We start from the raw sequence: 19,410 nt of genomic DNA on the forward strand, positions 1-19,410 counted from the left end.
TCTTTACAGCATGATTATGAAAATTTTTGTTCTGAGCAGTTATTTACGCTGGATCTCAGTTTGTATAATGTTAATGGTAAAGCTTTGTGTTTTGAAAAAAAAATTTCATTGATTTGCGCATATAGCATGAATCATAAACTCTTAATACTTCAAATTCTGGCCCCACCTAAGTTTTAGGAAGAGAGTTCCTTGTAATATGGGACCTTCCAAAAGTCAACTATCAATACTCTCTTCTTCGTTGGTGTGTGTCTGTGTATATTTATGCATCACACACATTATATTATGAATATGTTATATTCTAGTTATATAATTATATAAAAAAGTTCAAAAGTTTGTTGTCAGTAAGATTATTTTTAAGAATGTAATTCTTTTGTTCAGCAAAATGCTTTAAATTAATCAAAAGTTACTGTAAAGACATTTATAATGTTACAACATTTTTATATTTAAAAAATGCTGTTCTTTTGAACTTTCTATTTATCTAAGAAACCTTGTAAAAAGTATCAGTTTTCACAAAAATATTAAGCAGTAAACTGTTTTCAACATTGATAATAATGAGAAATTGTTATTGAGCAGCAGATTTTGTATTGCTGCTCAATAAAAATTTCTCATTATCAATGATTTCTGAAGGATCACGTGACACTGAAGACTGGAGTAATTATGCTGACAATTCAGCTTCACAGAAAACATTTATTAAAAATTATAACAGTATTTCACAATTTTATGTTATTGTTACTGTTTAAAGTTTGTGTGCGTGCGTGTGTGTGTGTGTGTGTGTGTGTGTGTGTGTGTGTGTGTATATGTATAATATATAAATAAATATAATATACATGTATTATATATATATATATATATGTATATATAATATTATATATATATATATATATTATTTATATGTATGTTAGAACAGTTGTCAACTGTTCAAATACAAGTTTAAAATTCACGTATAACTTTTATGAAAGGTTTTGATCCACTTCAAATGTTGACTACTGTATATGCATGTATGTAAATGTATTTAAATATGTTGGATTGCAAAATTAATGATTTTTGGGTACTAATGTTATGTCTCTGAATCCTACAGTGGTGCCTCTGGTTCTAAAAGCTCTGATATATGATGAAAAAAGGGGAGCGTGCAGTTTGGGATCAAATGTACGTGATGCAGCCTGCTACGTGTGCTGGGCTTTCGCCCGTGCCTATGAACCAAACGAACTAAAGCCTTATGTCAACCAGATTGCCAGGTACGATCCCAACACCACCACTGACTGAGAGATGCATGTTATTTATGCCATTCATTAAATTTGCTAATTAAGTTACGATTAAGTATCAAACTTTGGTTAATATCTCTTCCCATAACGTGTGCTACAGACCTACATTTCGCCCTGAAAAAAAATCGATTTAATAAATTACTCTTGGCTCTTAATTCACAGAGCTAACTTTACTATGTTATTTATTCTTTTAAATAATCCAACTCAATAGATTTCCTGCCTGGCAGGCATATGGATCAGATCTAGAGTAATTCATCTTAAATATGAATAAATGAAAATAAATTCTTTCTCAGCTCTGGATAGCAAACTAACTCCTTGTTCGCCCACTATTTTTACAAGCATTTGGCGTGACCTTTCTTAGATCTCTGTGAAGGTGTTTTTGGATGTTCTCCAGTATGAAAGCTCTTTGCACCACAACCAACTGTGATGAGAGCTGATCTGGTGTCAGTGACGGGTGAAAATGACAGCTCAACTTGGGTGGCTCTGTTGACAATAAGGTTACACTTTCTCTCCAATGAAAATATTTTTTTTGTAAGTGAGGTTAGGCTGTGGAATTTGATTAGTGAGGCTGGGCAGCAGATCTGCAGCACACATACTGAGGGCTATTTGTTCTTTAGTCAGCAAGCCCTACAGTGTGTGGCAAGATGAATGGGCATTTTTTTCACCTCACTACCTGATAATTATTTTCAGAAAATTCTGTCACAGCAAATTATTTTTGAAAGAAGTTTGCGGTTTGATATTCTATAAAAATGCTTAAAATTCTATTTTTTTATTCTATTCTATATATTGACATATATAGAGAAAGTTTTAGTGAGATTTGAAGGACAAGGATTATAAGAGCCTCCTCTCATACCTGTTCTCCTGGCTGTAGTTATTTACCGCCTTAAAACCAGTTTATACACCTATTACAGCTAAAAACCTCTCCCTACTGAGGAAGTACAGTTCAATCGTTTGGTCTATACATCTGCTAGAACATTAAAGTACTCAGTATGAGGAGCAACGACAATGAACTGTAACGTACAATTAGCTTTTTCAGCAATTATGATATAAGAAAATTTTTTTTAGCAAGGCCATGCTGCTACTTAAATCTGTTTCGTACCTTTATAATATACTGACAAACGGCATAATAATACGGGAGGTAAAGAGAAGTCCACATGATGAATCAAAATTCATCACAAGTAGCTTTTTTCACATGCTGAAGTAAATGCTAATCTATAGAAGGTGTGCTCAGTGTCATACGAAAAAAAAAAATCATGGTAACACTAAAATAATGCAAATAAACTATAATTTAATAACATAAGACCCTAATGTGCACAACTGATAACAAAAAAATGAAATATTAGAATGAAAAACCATCAATTGTAAAGTGTCACACAGCTATGATTATCAGATGATTTGTTCTTTTTTATTTCCAACAACTGTTAAACAGTATTTTACTGTAAAATTTAAGTCATTTTGGAATGTAAGGTTAGATATAGATCTATTACAGTTTGTTTCCTGTATATAGTAAGGCTTATAGTAAGCATTCAAACGGCCAAATACACACACAAGTTATGTCAGAAGGCCCATCTTTGCAAGTATCCTCATAAACCCTGTCCGGTAAGTGAACGTAAACAGTTGAGAAAGAAAACGTGCAACAGTATATTGGATTCATGCATTCGATCTTAAAGGGACAGCAGCCTAATAATCCTTCTGCCGTCTGTGTCATTAATGTTAATCAAACAAAAGACAAAGAAATTCACTCTGCTCTTGACTGAATACTATTTGTAAATTTAATTTTAAGGATTCATCTTTTTAATTTAGTTGATTCAATGTAGTATTTATGTACCTGAATACAACTTTCATTTGTTTCTTTATTCTGTTGTTTTTATTTGTGCTACTATTACTATATATTATCTATTTTTTTATTATTATTATTATTATTTTTATTGATAATGTTGGTTAAACAAATTACAATGCTTAGCACTCAGGCATTCAGTTATGTGACGTTATGTTCTCTGCATGGAGGAACGTCTGGCACACTCACAGCTTGTACTTTTTATTAAAACAAATAGCATTAATAGTCATTAATTTTAGTTAAGATATGCTATGATACATTTTAACATTTTATTCTTATTTTACATATGTATTGTACATAGACTTTTAATGGAACATTAGATCATAAATATTTGCCTCAAAAGTCCTGGATAAGTGATAAAAATGTAAAGGAAAAAATGTGATGAACCTGACAAAAGATGACAAACTTCCCAAAGTTGATCATTTAGACCAGTGTTTCTCAACCCGTCTCCAGAATGACCCCAACACTGCACGTTTTCTTTGTTTCCCTAATCAAACACATCTGATTCAACTCAACAGCTCATTATTACAGATATCCTCATGTGATAATGAGCTGATGAGTTGAATCAGGTGTGTTTGATTAGGGAGACAAGGAAAACGTGCAGTGTTGGGGGTCCTTCAGGAGCAGGGTTGGAAACACTGATTTAGACAGACAATTACAGGAATATTTCACCCTACGCTGTCATATTACAAACAGGGATGCAAACCTGAAATGAAAACCATTAACCAATGACAACCACTCCCTTTGATTTGTCAAAAAACAAAAGAACACAAAGTTACCAAAAGAATTTGAAGAATCTTCATATGGCTTTTTTACAGTTTAAGCTCCAAAAATTACAACAACAACAAAGTCTTCTGAAGTCATATGGTTGTTTTGTGTGACAGTGAAACCAAAATAATTACTTAAAAGTCTTCACTTCTGCCAAAGCTCTAAAATGGACTACAAGTTTTTGTGGACTACAACAGTTGCACACCTGCTTCAAGATTCTTCAGAAATGAAGTAATGCTTCGATACGCATGATTGATGAGATGGTTTTATACGGCTTTTCAGAGAAAATCTGCAGAATGAATTTAGTAATGGTAAAATGTGTTAACCAATGCTGAGGGTACTGAATAAATACTGAATAAAAGAACAAGGAAGGGGTCGAGGCTGTGTAGACCTAGTTGATTCTTTGGAAATCTGCACAGATTCCATGTGGTTGACGTATGAAAGAAAATTTGTTTGTGTTGTTCTTTCATATTTCACTGTCGCATTAGATGTGATTGATCATTGTATTCTGAAATGAAATGTCATGGTTTTTGGACCAGGTTCAGATCTTTCTTAGAAAAAAAAAAAAAAGTTTGTGACCTCATGTTTATGATTTTTGTTTTGTAGCTTTAGGTTCAGTGTTAAAATTGACATCAAAGCAGCCAGTGTTTCATTTTTGGTTTGGACCAAAAGAACCAAGAGAACCGAACTACAAGTGTGAACACACCCTTAGGGCTAACAATTATTGTGGGAATCGCATAATCTGTAAAAAAAAAATATATATATTGAAACACGAACTCAGTGTTAACAGATTAGAGGAATGTTCTGCAGGAACACACACATTCACTCTGGACACAGTAACCTGTTACTGTCATTTCTTTATCCTGTAAATGTAAGAAACGTCTTACATATACAGGTGCTGGTCATATAATTAGAATATCATCAAAAAGTTGATTTTATTTCAGTAATTCCATTCAAAAAGTGAAATTTGGATATTATATTCATTCATTACACACATACTGATATATTTCAAATGTTTATTTCATTTAATTGTGATGATTAACACTGACAATGAATGAAAATTCCAAATTCAGTATCTCCGAAAATTAGAATATTACTTAAGACCAATAAAAAAATTATGAAAAGTATGAGGATGTACAGCACTCAATACTTAGTTGGGGCTCCTTTTGCCTGAATAACTGCAGCGTGGCATGGCACGGTGTGGCATGGAGTCGATCAGTCTGTGGCACTGCTCAGGTGTTATGAGAGCCCAGGTTGCTCTGATAGTGGCCTTCAGCTCTTCTGTATTGTTGGGTCTGGCGTATCGCATCTTCCTCTTCACAATACCCCATAGATTTTCTATAGGGTTAAGGTCAGGCGAGTTTGCTGGCCAATTAAGAACAGGGATACCATGGTCCTTAAACCAGGTACTGGTAGCTTTGGCACTGTGTGCAGGTGCCAAGTCCTGTTGGAAAATAAAATCTGCATCTCCATAAAGTTGGTCAGCAGCAGGAAGCATGAAGTGCTCTAAAACTTCCTGGTAGACGGCTGCGTTAACCTTGGACCTCAGAAAACACAGTGGAACAACACCAGCAGATGACATGGCACCCCAAACCATCACTGACTGTGGAAACCTTACACTGGACTTCAAGCAACGTGGATTCTGTGCCTCTCCTCTCTTCCTCCAGACTCTGGGACCTTGATTTCCAAAGGAAATGCAAAATGTACTTTCATCAGCGAACATAACTTTGGACCACTCAGCAGCAGTCCTGTCCTTTTTGTCTTTAGACTCTTCTGATGCCGTGTCTTGTTCAAGAGTGGCTTGACACAAGGAATGCGACAGCTGAAACCCATGTCTTGCATACGTCTGTGCGTGGTGGTTCTTGAAGCACTGACTCCAGCTGCAGTCCACTCTTTGTGAATATCCCCCACATTTTTTAATGGGTTTTGTTTCACAATCCTCTCCAGGGTGCGGTTATCCCTATTGCTTGTACACCTTTTTTCTACCAGGTGTCTTCAATATTGAACCTTTTCACAATATTCAAAATTTCGGAGATACTGATTTTGGGGTTTTCATTAATGTCAGTTATAATCATCAAAATTAAAAGGAATAAACACTTGAAATATATCAGTATGTGTGTAATGAATGAATATAATATCCAAATTTCACTTTTTGAATGGAATTACTGAAATAAATCAACCTTTTGATGATATTCTAATTATATGACCAGCACCTGTATATTAAATTGCATGCTGTTATTCCTTTACAGTTACTACTCTCATAAAATACTTGAATTACTAGTAGACTTTTAAACCTACATTTTACGTCCAACAATAGCTATTTCAGCAAAATTACTTTTTTTGCGCTGTATATGAATTGTCTCTTTCTTTAATACGTCGGCGCTCATTCGGTAAAGTCTGAAGTTTTACGCAGAAGTTTTTTTCAGAAAGCTAAGGTTTTTTTCTGCGGTGACCCACAAGGAAGTTGTGTATTTGCTTTAACTGTGGTGCTTGCTATTATTACTCAGACTTATGGTTAGGGGTTTGCTGTGTAACTGTATTCTTTAATTCTTCTAGCCATTCTGCCATGTTCGGTTTGTGTGGTGATGTAGTGGTGAATCAGCTCAGCGAAACAGTTTCATCAGCAGAAAGCATATTTTTTTCCCTCCCAAGGTTCAACAGTAAGCCTTTCAGTCACCGTAAAAACATAATGATATTACGAGAATGACAGCTGAAAGATGCTCCGCTACTCCCCCTCTCAGTGTTTAGGACAAGTGCGGGCCTGCATGTAACTGACTGTGCTTTTTCATTGCTCCTTCAGTTTGTTGGCCCTCCCCGCAACTTCCCTCCTCCCTACCACCAACGGTACTGCCAGGTTTCGTCTGTTGTCGTGGGTTTCGGTCACCATTTGGCACCCAGTCTGAAGGCCTGTCGAGTCCTGTTCTAATTTCATCAGCAGTCATAGGCTGTTTCCTTGAGCTTACTGACGCTTTCAGAAACTGTGTCATTGCTTGAAACTACGCTATTTTTATTTTTTCCTCAAATCTTTTTTTCTATATATACATTACCATACAAAAGTTTGGGGTTTTTCCTAAAAGAAAACTACTGCAAACTTTTGAACAGTAGTGTGTGTGTATATATACAAAAATGTTTTCTTTTTTAAAAACCAAACAGATTTAAAACGATCTATGGTCGTCTCTGTTTTTCACAGCATGTACATTTTTATTTTTTGGACACTTAATTTAAAGGAAACGTTCACTCAGATATGATAAGTCTATCTTTATTTATTCTAACTAAATCTTGTTCCAAATATTTATGACTTTCTTCAGGGGAATAAAAGGAGAAATTGGAAGCAGTTGTACTGGTCGCTCTGGTTTGTTCTTCACACAAACATATATTGTATGGCTTAGAAAGATTTGAAATATAAAATTTTTTTTATAGAAATATAGAAAAAGTTGTATGAAGCACATTAACGTAGGAAGCACATTAAAGTCCTGTTTGAATTTTAAAAGCATCAGTCTCCATTCACTGTAAGTGCATTTTTGTAGTGTGACCAGCACAATTATTCTTCCTTTTTGTGTTCCTTTTTTTGGAAGAAAATAAGGAAGAAGTATCTCTTAAAGTCAACTACACTGCACATTGCACAAGCAGAAGTTTTCAATGGTTTCCGTAAGGCGTTATAATAAAACAATAGCAGTGACGCGTCTAGCTCTGCAAGCATGTTCAGTCCCTGTCCATTTTATGCTGCTCCAGGCCACTATCAGTTGTTCACCGAAACCAGCACGGCCGCGTTAAGCCCGTAGGCTTGTGCGTGTGTACTGTGTATGTTTGTGTACTTCATTCTCCCGGGCTGTGAGTGACGGTGGGAATACCTCGCGGGCACGTTCACACAGCTCGATTGAGGAGGAGGAGTGGTGGAATAAAGGGAAAAGAGCGCAACAGGTTTATGGGGGCACTGAAATGATAGATGAGTTTTGAGATGAGAACTACACGCTTGTTTTTTAATAATATGCCTCATCACTAGGGGTGAAAGATGTGAAGGTTAAGAAGAGCTGTACGTGTTTGAGTGAAAGCGGTAAATGTGCGTCACCTCAGGCTGCCAAACTAACAAAATCAAGAGATAGGATGCATGATATATAATAACAGTTGTCCTAGTTTATATAGATGGATAGATAGATGTCATTCTATCTATGATGTTTCATTTGTTTCTGCCTTTACAGTGCGCTGGTCATCGCAACTTTGTTTGACAGGAACATCACCTGCAGAAAGGCCGCATCTGTGAGTTTATCCTGAAATTCTTTTTAAAGCTGCTTTAAAAACAATTCCACAATAAAAAAAAAAAGCTAATACAGATAAGAGATGAACATAAAGGGGTATATTCAATTCTAATATGCATTCCCTTTTTTGTAACTGGAAGTGTTTCTGAAGTATTAGCGTTTTTGACAAGGAGTTTGGTAAATGACCGAAAATGTTTGCTTAATGTAACACCTGGATAGGAGAAATTATTGTAACAGGGGGAAAAAATACACACTTTTGCATACAATAAGACATTTTTGAAAATGTAATGTTTGCTTCCTTTTCTTTTAGGCTGCTTTCCAAGAGAATGTGGGCAGACAGGTACAACAAAAAGAAAATACACTTACACTAAGACTATTCAGATCCATTACACTTACACTAAGACTATTCAGATCCATTATTAACACCTGCACTGATTTGTAGTGCATCTGTGAAGCCTGCTGAATCTGTGTGTCTAATCTGATCCCGTGAGATATCCTGTCTCCACAGGGCACTTTCCCCCATGGCATAGACATTGTCACAGCGGCGGACTACTTCACGGTCGGTAACCTGAATAACTGCTACTTGACTATTAGGTAAGGATTAAGGAGGTGACAATGTGTGACTAAGAGCTGTTTTGGTGTGTTTAATTGAGCTCCATTGTTCCTCAGTGTACATGCCTCAGGTAGATCAATCATACACCCCATTTTTCAAAACATTCAGACAAATCAAAACATAATCACGGTATGTATTGAATGCATCTATGAGGGAAGCAGTGGTTACGCTGTCGTCTCTGTCTTGTCCCTTTCTTGTGTCCCACCCTTCCAAAAAATGCCACCATTTGACTGTCATCTCAATGTAGTGAAAAAGCAATGTGAAAAATGCTAGCCTTAGGGAGCAAAGAGCCATACTCGAGCCTTACCGCTGAAAAGATGTCCTCTTTCCAACGAACTCTGGTGCAGTGACATATGAAAGCAACAAAAACAGGACATGATGTCACAAGATGCAACCCTAAAAAGGACAGAATTCTCAAGCATACCTGTTTTTTCTCGTCATAGTCACGATGTTGCCCATCACAGTTGGGTACAGGCATCAGAACTAAGTGTCCTCGCACCAGATCTTTGTGTGTGTGTGACGGGGATTCCTGCTGCTGTTTTGACTCCTTTACACATTTTATAAGCTCTTCACAAGTTCTCAAAAACCATCTTATTTAGGCTATGCACACTCAACGAGCGCATTTAGCCCAGAACACAGCATTGTTTCCAATGTTCGCAAAATATACATCATAAAAGCCTTTTTTTGCTTTGTATCTTGTGTGTAAGGTTGTGTGTTAAAAATGACAGTAATGAACGCAAAGCGAACCAGAAATAAATGTGTTTTCTTTTTTGGTCTTGACCAAAGGAACCGAGAGAACCAAACTACAAGTGTTAACACAACCTTAAAGGCGACATATCATGGAAAACAGGATTTTCGTGGCCCCCTAGCAGTCTGGACAAACCTTTTTTTAGTAAACATATGCTACATATGTTTATATAACGTACATGCATACATAGTACATGCATACATAGTAAACAGTAAAACTAGGCCGTTCAGAAACTGTTGACATCAGAACAATAAGCATGCTAAAGGTCTTTTCAGACCTACTGTAAAGATCTTTTGTTTTGGGACTTATTTTCTTGGTTCGATTTACTTTCACAAAGCAACTTTTCAAAACATTCCAAAATGTGTTTATGGAAGTCACATGCTAGTGAATCTGACCTCTCAACGCACCTGTTTGTTCTACATAGCTTCATTCATCAAGATGGATTGACGTGTTTGTTTTGTTGAGTAGCTGTCCTTGCACACACACATATACAAATGCATATACGCTATTATTCTTCCTCAAACTGATACATTTTATCAGTTAGAGAGGGAATCGAGGCTTCGTCACACACACATGCATATAAACAAATCATAATCCTGGTCATTTACATTTGTGGCCTTAAGTACAGTAGCAAAATTCACCTCTTGAATACTAACAGTCAAAAATGTCTGTGTAAAACTAATTTACGATTTTTTTCAGTGTCTACATTGCTGGTTTTGAGGAATACACCAAACCCTTAATTGACCACTTGGTGGCTCTGAAAATCAATCACTGGGACGGGTACGTAATTGTACTGTTTCATTTGGATTTTTTTGGTTTTTATAATTTTAACTAAAGCTGTATTCGCATTTATTAGGGTGATCAGAGAGCTGGCCACGAAAGCACTGCACAATCTAACGGCCCAGGCTCCTGAATACATGGCCAACACAGGTGAGAAGAGTGTTCATTTTGTCAGCTATTTTTGTTTAGTCAAGTGCTAGTTGTCTAAATGTCTAGGCATTTTAGCCAAGTTTTAGTCAATGAAAACTGTTCACATTTTCTCCATGCTGCATAATGGTTAAACTGATAATAACAATTAGTTTGCCCAAGCTCATAATCGCAACGATTGTTGTCATTTGCAAAATGTATTTTTACATGTCATCAGAATATATGTACTTTCCCCTATAAGTACAAATCAAGAGAATGGCATGGTTTACCATGGTTTTCCTTATTTTAATTTCTGATTTATCATAGGTCATTTATCATATAAATGAACACACTCTCTACATTATGAAAACTGGTAAAACACGAAACGTCTCTCAAAAATTAAAACAATGAAATTCCTAATAGTAATTCCAATAATTCCAGATTACTCTCATGTTTTTATATTATATTTTATTGTTGGGTTTAAAACAACAGCTAAGAAAGCGTTTTCAATTAATTCATATGGAAGTTGAGCAACCGCCGCGTAAAGCTCAGCTCACTGCTCCGCACCAGTGGACACTCATTTTACTTTTCGAATTAGCGGCAATTCGGGGAAGGCAATTGCCTAATTGGTGGGTTCATTATTATTCATACTGAAAACCACATTTTCAGGTTCCTATTAGCATTGGGTTTAATCCAAAATATTGCCGAATAGGCACTTTTTCATTTTGCTTTGAAACCAAATCTTCCGCCATTGTCTTGTTAGTCAACTGAGCTCGCCTCACTCTTGTCGCGTGATAAATTAAATGTTACTCCTGCTGCTGATCTGTGCTACGACTCGTTCGGCTCACGCTGAATTGAGCAGACATGTTCAGTTTTTAATTGTAGCGACTGATCTCTAACTGAACTAAATGAGTTTTATTACTATAAAAAATCAAAACGACCGGTGATGTAATCGGTGTTCGACTGAACACCGCATTACATGGGTAACATTGACTATATCAACAGGCTTGCTGCTATAGTCAGTTATCATTTAATTACCTTGGTGTCATCTCGTCTTAGTCATGGGAATAAAGCTTGTTGATGAACATTTTCCGCCATAGTTTTCGTCTGTACACATACAGCAAACCCAATCCTTCAACAAATCTTTTTCACCTCTATGCAGATGCCTGAAATTTTGTGCCATCTTACCTTTATTTTTGATTTCAGTTTTACCCCAGCTGCTGCCCATGGCGACAGGAATGGATTTACACCGCCGACACGGCGCTATCCTGGCGTGTGCTGAGATCACTCATGCTCTCTATGAGCTGGCCACCCAGAACAATAGGTTACACCTGCTTTTCTTTATTACAGCTTCGCCTAACCATACGTTTATTTTATTTAATGCATTTGTTTTCTTTTGTAGGTCAGTGACTGACTTCCTGTCGACTGACACCATTGAAGGCCTTAAAGACATTCATCAAAAGGTCTGCAGAATTAGTCTCTTGTGTTATTTCGTGAAATAAAAAGCAGTTTTTTTGCAACTGATCCTCCATATGTTTGTTCACTTTAGCTCTCTGACAGAAAGCAGTACAGGTAAGCACTTGACATCAAGCTTTTCAGGGGCACTCATTTTTCTGTAGCTTGTAACTGATATTTTATTTTGGTTTTACCCTAGGGGATTTGGTGGAGAGCTAATGAGACCAGCTGGTAAGAAATAATATTTCTGTAGAATTGATTGACGTGTTGAAATTATAAACGAATGTATAAGTGTGTGTGACATAAAGAAAGCCTCATTACTATTATATAGCTCATACAAATGGTTAGTGGTTTGAACAAATCATTAGCTTTCTGATACAGACATGAATAATACCTCAAATTAAGGAGAGGTGTGTACCACTTATAATTTTGCTCTGGCAGACCATGAACAGGGTGCAGAAATTTCTTGAAGGTGGAAGGCGGGACCTACGCCATATAGGAGCCAGAATATCAATAAGACTTAGGGTGGGCTATTTTGACTTTGGCTAGTACAAAAATCCCCTAGCAAACCACCAGAACATTTTCTTTAGAAGAAAATTACAGGCTTTAGTGTCATCCGATTATATGGTGGTTTTAATGAAGACTCCGATCAACTCAATGAAAAACACCTTAAAAATCATCTTTATGCGCCGCCTACAAGTTATCGTAATAATCATAAAAAGCATACGCTGATTTTCAATCATGATAGGCTTGACAGGTGTTCAGCACTTGGATTTACTTTTTTTTTTTTTTAAGTGCTGCATGTTTTTAGGTCTGCAACTAACGATTATTTTGATAATCGATTAATCGGACTATTATTTTTCCGATTAATCGGATAGAAATTAAATTAGATTTTTTTTTATTATAACTAAATAAAACCGTAAATCAGGGTATTTATGTGTAAAAGTGTACTTTAAAAAGTGCAAAAGCCACACATTGAGTTTTACTAATATCAATATTTGCATTGTTTTTAATGATAATTGCTGATGGCAAGTTGCATAAACTGCCTTTATATTTAGTGCTTCGCTTTGTAAAGACCGTTTTAATTTAACCTATTTCTGCGGTAGCGCTATTTTAATCCATCACTTACGTTGCGAGCGAACTGATTGCGCAACCTGATGCTCGAGACAAAATACAGACATCCCAAGATCCCGGAAGTCCCGGGAGTCTCCCGCATATTGATTGCGGCTCCCTGATGCCCGCGAATTAGTTCAAACTCCCGAAATCTAGAGCGCGCAAGCAAGAGCGCGCAAGCGAGACAGAAGAGACTGCTCCAAACCGTGTAGCGCGCGCGCTCGGCAGAGCGCCTGAGGGAGAGAGACCTTGCGTGTGTGTGCGTACCAGTAAACGCTCCCCGTGACGTAAGCAGACCAACTAATCGATAATGACATTCGTTGACAACGATTTTCATAATCGATTATAATCGATTTTATCGATTAGTTGTTGCAGCCCTACATGTTTTAAATAGTTAAAGTCCCTGTAAAGTCAAAATTAAGTATGTGTTTCTGAGTTTGTCACACCACAGAAAAATGTGTTATTAGCCACCCAGCCAAATTTGAATGAAAAAAAAAGCCGGCAAGTACATAAAATAAGCTATCAAAATCTTGAAAAAATGAGCAGTAGTCTCTGCTCTCAAACGGTGGGGGCGTGTCCGCTGGCTGCGCTGAAACCACGCCCACTCGCGGCAAGTATAACACTCACCAGTTGTCGGAGCGACGGGAGGATGAAGGCCGAGGCGGGAGATAGTCGGTTCGGCCCTATTCACCAGTACAAGCGGATTATCAGTGAATCCCAGTTGTCTCCGACGAAAGTTTATAAAACTATCCCGTGTAAAATGATCACTACAGAGGCGGGTGTTAGCGGTGATCCTCAGCTCTCCATCAAGAATTAATCCACCTCTTCTTGATGTGATCGTTTTTTGGAAATGTAAATAAGGACACCGATCTGTTTTGATTGATGATTGTTTGAGCTGTTTTTGAAGCTGTTGTAAATTACTCTACAAACATACATCTGTGACCGGATAACATAAGTATTACTGCGCCACTGCGCCTGTGGGCTGTGTACAAAATCGCCCCATATACCCTTAAATATCGCTCTATTTGAAGGGACAGCCATTTGTAGTGGTGTCCGAAACCATAGTGGACGTTATCGAGTGCACTCATTCAATCCCATAATGCACCCAGAGAACGAGTGTACAACCGATGTACACTTAGCGGCTAGAGAATACCCATAATGTATTGTGAGGGTCTCGCCGAATGAATTACCGCGTCTGCCAGAATATGTCGCCCGCAGCTGAATCATCCATCCATCCATCAATTTTCCAAATCGCTGGTCCAATGTGGGCACAGCTTAATATCATACAGGTATAAAATCATTTTTAATCGATTATTGTATTGTTTAATTAAGGTTTATACATGCCAGTTTATCTTTTCATCTTACTACTGGAGCTGCCAGCTTGTTAAGTTTCAAATGATTATTAAACAAGAAGCACAAACGATGCAAAAGCGGCAGCCTTTCCTGCACTCGTTTTCAATCACTCCTTCAAATGGACTATAAAAATAGAGTAATGTAGGGAATAGTGAATGAGGGTATAGAGGACGGTTTCAAACACAGTTTATGTGTTGCAGCGTCTGTGTGTTGCTTGGCAAGGATTCCGCTTCTAAAGAACTACATTGCTTGGTGGGAGGATAACATTTTTTTAGCAATAGCATTACATTTTTGTGTTTTTGTGTTTATTTATGAAACCTTGACAGGTATGTGGAAAAACTGTTTTATAAAAGCAATAATCCCAGTGGAGCTGTGATTTACAGTGAATTTAGTACAGCTAAAGGGGCTTTTAGGCACTGTAAAAAAAAATCAAGCAAATTCTGGTATGATAACAGGCGGTTTAAGGGGATGTGCATGAGATTTTGATCAAATTAAAGATAAAATCAAGTTAAATGTTACACAGCATTTATGTAACACATTTCATTGGAAAAAGTCATTTGATTCAAAGTGGAATTGCTGCCAAAAATCAATGGCACATAAAGTTGAGGGACGTGTTTTGTCCCATATCTTAAGAATGTTGTATCTTAAATGTATCTTAAAGTGATTAACAGTTCAGAAAATAGAAGTGTTAGACATTGCAGATGGCCCAGTTACTTTAAAAAAAAATGTACACCCTTTTCCTTTGTCTTTTTTTCTTTCAGTCTGTGGCCTCATTGAAAAGCTCTCTCTCTCCAAGATGCCTTTTAAAGATGACCCAGTTATCAGTGAGTCAACCACACCTCTTTACAGTTGCATTATTTAAATATGTTTGACCACAAATATCTCACGGAGGAGTAATTGTTTGATGGATTTGTTGTTGACTTGTTGGTGATTGTGAGTTAATGTGTATTCTGATTTCTTTCAGCTGGTTGGCAATGGCTAATAGACGACTGCTTGAAGAACCTTCACCTGTTCTCCAGCGGTGCCAGACGGGGTATACAGGTACAGGCCCCACCTCAACACCCAGAAGGCCTTACAACTTTACCGAATGTGGTCGTTATGAGACTATAATCTGTTTTCTGTAGGATGCCGCAGTCTCAGCATTGGCAGCGTTGTGTCGGCAGTGTTATCAGGTTGAACCCGGGGTAGCCGACCTGAAAATGCAAGGTACAGGAAACTAATTGTATTAAAACAATAGCAGGTTGTGGTTATGAATATGATATTAACTCTTTCCCTGCCAATGTCCTATACCTTTACTTGGGTCGACATTTCATTCGGTAACGTTAGGCAGTTTAGAATTATATCCTGTTGAATATTTGGTGATCACATTAGCTTACTTGTGTGTAAGCAATGCTTCTACCTCTCTTTCTGGTTTACGCATATCATCTTCGTCGCTTGTTTTTGGATCCGGAGACGCTTTACTATTTCAGAAGATCTGTAACAGCGCCCCCTACCATATAACAGTGAAAAGACAGAATGCCAGAAAAACGTGTAAATGGCGGGAAAGTTGTTGTGTCAAAAATGATGGAAAATCTCGTCAATTGCGGGGAACGAGTTAGATGTTGAACGAGTACTTATGGGTGTGGTTATTGGGTGTCCACATAGTTTTGTCCATTTATTGTTTGTTTACATCCATTTGTTGCCACACAGATCAGTTGGTTAGTCAATACCTGTCAGCCCTGGAGAGTCCCGAGGTTCTGACACGCTGTGGCTGCGCTCTCGCCTTGGGCTCACTGCCTCCGTTCATGATCCATGGCAAACTACAGCAGGTCGCACCTCATAACGCCTCTTGTTTTCAGCTCAAGTGTGAATCTGAGCCATTAGGCTGAGTATGCATACTCTTACGTGTTCCCTAGATCTTGCCTGGGCTCCAGGCTGCCTGCAGAGTTGCTCAGAAACAGGAGAGTCGAACTGAAGCCAGGAGGGATGCGGCCACAGCCATGTCTCAGTGAGTAACACCTTCTCCTGTCTCCTCTGCGCTTGAAGAACCAGTCTGCCAGAGTTTAGCGTGAGCCAGCTTGGTCAACGCCTGCTCCTTCCTGCAGGACCTGAAATTCATGTCTAGTTTCACTGCTTTGTCCCGTCTTGCATTGCATGTCCATGTGTCCTGTGCTTTCTTGTCTTCTCAGGGTGTGTGCAGCTGTAGGAGTGTGTGCACAAGGAAGCCCGGACCGCTTCCTGTGTGAGGGCAACATAAGGCCTGTGTATGAAGCCTTGCTGGGCTGTATGAACGACTACAGCACGGACAGCAGGGGGGATGTAGGGGCCTGGTAAGTTCACATGCTGCTTTGTGTTGCACAGTATACAAGTGCAACAATAAAGGTACTGCCTCGGGTCACAGTAAATGCTCCTCCCCATGAACTACATCTGCTACATCTCCCTGCGGTTTTCTGCCAAAAATAAAAGTTCTATGGTTTAACGTTTACAAGCAAGCTATTGTTAGCTATTAGTCTTGTAATTTTACTGTTGCTCTATTAAATAAATGTATTATTTATTTAAAATCTACTTTTATTTTACAGTGCCATAGCATTACTGTAGTAATACATGTCTTTGTTAGTTTGTTAAATTATTATAATTTAGTGAAATTAAAATATTTTAATGATAGTAACAACTATTATTATTATGTATTATTATTATTATTAAAAAACTATTTTACAGTAAAATTGTATTAATCTAGTAATACATTTTTGTATTGGTTTAATTATTATTTAGTGAAATAAAAATATTCAAAAAATAATAACATCAGTACAATACAGCAGTATTGTATTGCTACGCAATGTGTTTTATTTTTATAATTTAATAAAATAAAAAATAACTATTATAAAAAATAAAAAGTTTTAAAAAATAGAGACTCTTGGGTGAGTTTTTCCTTATATCCTCATTATATAACAATGATCAGTTGAATCATTTAATGTAGTCATTTAGTTTGAATAAAATAATGCAATAAAATTTAAGCAATTAGATCATTTGAATTCAATTTTTTGAATCCTTTATTTAAATCATTATTTGTCATTTAATGTAAATAATTGTGTATAGCCCTGGTGTATTAATTTAATTAATTTTGCTTTTAAATTTAAAAATTTTAGCTTTCACTTAATTTGGCCAATTTAAAATTTTACTTAATTTGACCAGAACTTAAACTTAAAGTAGCAGCTATTGCAATTCTACACTATATTGTCTAAAAATATAACGCTGAACATATGTATTGTGCTTCTCTGTCCCCGGCCTGCATTCCTCAAAATCCCCACAGGTGCCTCCAGGGATAGCAAAACCTCAATGTGACGCTGAAAATGTCAACAATCAACATGTACAATTGTCATAATGCCTTCATGACTAACAAAGCATCAACAAATATTTGAAGCATCTCATGTGTAGTTGCGGTTCTCTGACAGTCACAGTGTAACTCAGATTCTTCACTCTCGTTCTGTTTCAGGGTGAGGGCGGCAGCTATGAGCAGTCTCATGGACGTGACCCTGCTGGTGGTGGCGTCTGCTCCAGAGCTCCTCTCCTCTGACCTGTGAGGCACTATCAGTATCCCTTAACTTCAGTCATAGCTAACCAAGTGCACATTGCAGACTGCTCACAGACATTTTTCGCATTTTTTGTAGTGTTCAGCGTATGATGTGTTGCCTGGCCCAGCAGGCAGCAGAGAAGATCGACCGCTACCGAGCCCATGCTGGCACCGTTTTCCTGCGGCTGCTCCATAGCACAGAGCCTGCAGTACCACACATTCCACACCGGGTGGAGCTATTGAGCATCTTCCCTCCGTGAGTGCCACACATGCTCGGGAACATTAATATAGTCCAGTTGTACAAACAGACCTACTGCTTGCTCACAAATCGCCATATTTGTGATGTGCGAAAAATGTATACGAAAACACTTGAACCCAGATAATTGCTGCTTGCAGCTATATTTATTATTATTTTATTTTTTTTCGCTACACTGATCGTGTAGACAAAACCGTAAGGTCTCAAGATGTGAAACTTGGCCAAATGGTAATACTATTGCCCGCTACTCAGGTGCAAAGTCACCCTGATCGGCCTATAGGGGGCGCTACAGTGATGAAAAATGCTAAATGGCTCATAACTCCTAGACTGTTCGTCTCAAGTGTCGTATGTCATTGGAATCCTTGGGTCAAGACAAACAAAATGAAGATCACCAATTTCGTTTCCGTCATTAACTATTCCACCATATTGGATTTTGGTCAAAACTTACTTTTCGGAACATAGCAAACAAATTAATCCGATCTGATCAAAAGATGGTTTACACTTGATGCATCCACAAAAGCATGAGGGCGCACTCTCTAAAAAAATTCTGCAAATTCTCAATCTCCGTTCCTTGCAGTTTTGCACTGACCGCTTTATTACCAACGTTTCAATTGGATGATATGAGGAAAATAGCCTTTATACCAAATACTTTCTGCGGCAGGCAATCACAGGTAATGTTTTTTGCCTAAATTGTTTGCTAAAGCTTATCAGTTTCATTGAAAAACTTGACTGAGCTGTGATGCACTGAAATTTTGGCAGCAGAAAATTTTTGGCTGAACATTTTCAGATTAGACTGAAACAGGACGAGATAATTGATTAAACTATGACATTTTACAAACTATGATTGTTTTAATAAGGTAAGTTAAAAATGTCTATTGATTTGAAGAAGATAAAATTAAAAAAAAAAATGACAATCAACCAATATTTTCAATTTAATCAGTCTTTTCAATGATGAACCAAGAACTTTTAGCCTATACTGTTTTCAGTTGAAACATTATTTGTAGCATTCGTACCATTCAATAATTGCAACAAGTTTTGTACTTTGACAGAATTGAAAGCCCAGACTTTCTTTCATATCAAAAGTTACAATGTCATTTTGACAGTCAATAATTTGGTTTGACGGATTGCTGTAGTGCCTCACTTCAAGCGGCACCTGAACCGATCATCTCTTCTACTTTACTACTAGTTATAGCACCAAATAAACATGAAACACTGATGAGTGGTCACATGAGACATGACATGTTCATTCAATTGTGGAGAGATGTCAATAAAATTTCTGTTTCCATAAACTCG

At 37.4% G+C, this 19,410-nt stretch overlaps 1 protein-coding gene across 1 annotated transcript in view; it reads left to right on the forward strand.

Moving 5' to 3' along the window:
* tbcd (tubulin folding cofactor D) overlaps positions 1-19,410 on the forward strand; it is a 49,625-nt gene that overhangs the window by 15,013 nt on the left and 15,202 nt on the right. Inside the window, exons 14-31 of the mRNA XM_077211706.1 lie at positions 1,079-1,235; positions 8,067-8,124; positions 8,434-8,463; positions 8,632-8,717; positions 10,184-10,264; positions 10,341-10,414; positions 11,597-11,714; positions 11,793-11,853; positions 11,940-11,962; positions 12,045-12,076; positions 15,073-15,135; positions 15,276-15,352; positions 15,436-15,517; positions 16,001-16,119; positions 16,207-16,298; positions 16,480-16,620; positions 17,784-17,867; positions 17,959-18,117. Coding sequence (XP_077067821.1) covers positions 1,079-1,235; positions 8,067-8,124; positions 8,434-8,463; positions 8,632-8,717; positions 10,184-10,264; positions 10,341-10,414; positions 11,597-11,714; positions 11,793-11,853; positions 11,940-11,962; positions 12,045-12,076; positions 15,073-15,135; positions 15,276-15,352; positions 15,436-15,517; positions 16,001-16,119; positions 16,207-16,298; positions 16,480-16,620; positions 17,784-17,867; positions 17,959-18,117 — 1,537 coding nt within the window. The remainder of the gene's footprint in view (positions 1-1,078; positions 1,236-8,066; positions 8,125-8,433; positions 8,464-8,631; positions 8,718-10,183; positions 10,265-10,340; positions 10,415-11,596; positions 11,715-11,792; positions 11,854-11,939; positions 11,963-12,044; positions 12,077-15,072; positions 15,136-15,275; positions 15,353-15,435; positions 15,518-16,000; positions 16,120-16,206; positions 16,299-16,479; positions 16,621-17,783; positions 17,868-17,958; positions 18,118-19,410) is intronic.

This window comes from Siphateles boraxobius, unplaced genomic scaffold, assembly GCF_051911475.1.
Source record: "Siphateles boraxobius isolate OS27281-9 unplaced genomic scaffold, OSU_SipBor_1 66, whole genome shotgun sequence".
NCBI classification, from domain to species: Eukaryota; Metazoa; Chordata; class Actinopteri; order Cypriniformes; family Leuciscidae; genus Siphateles; species Siphateles boraxobius.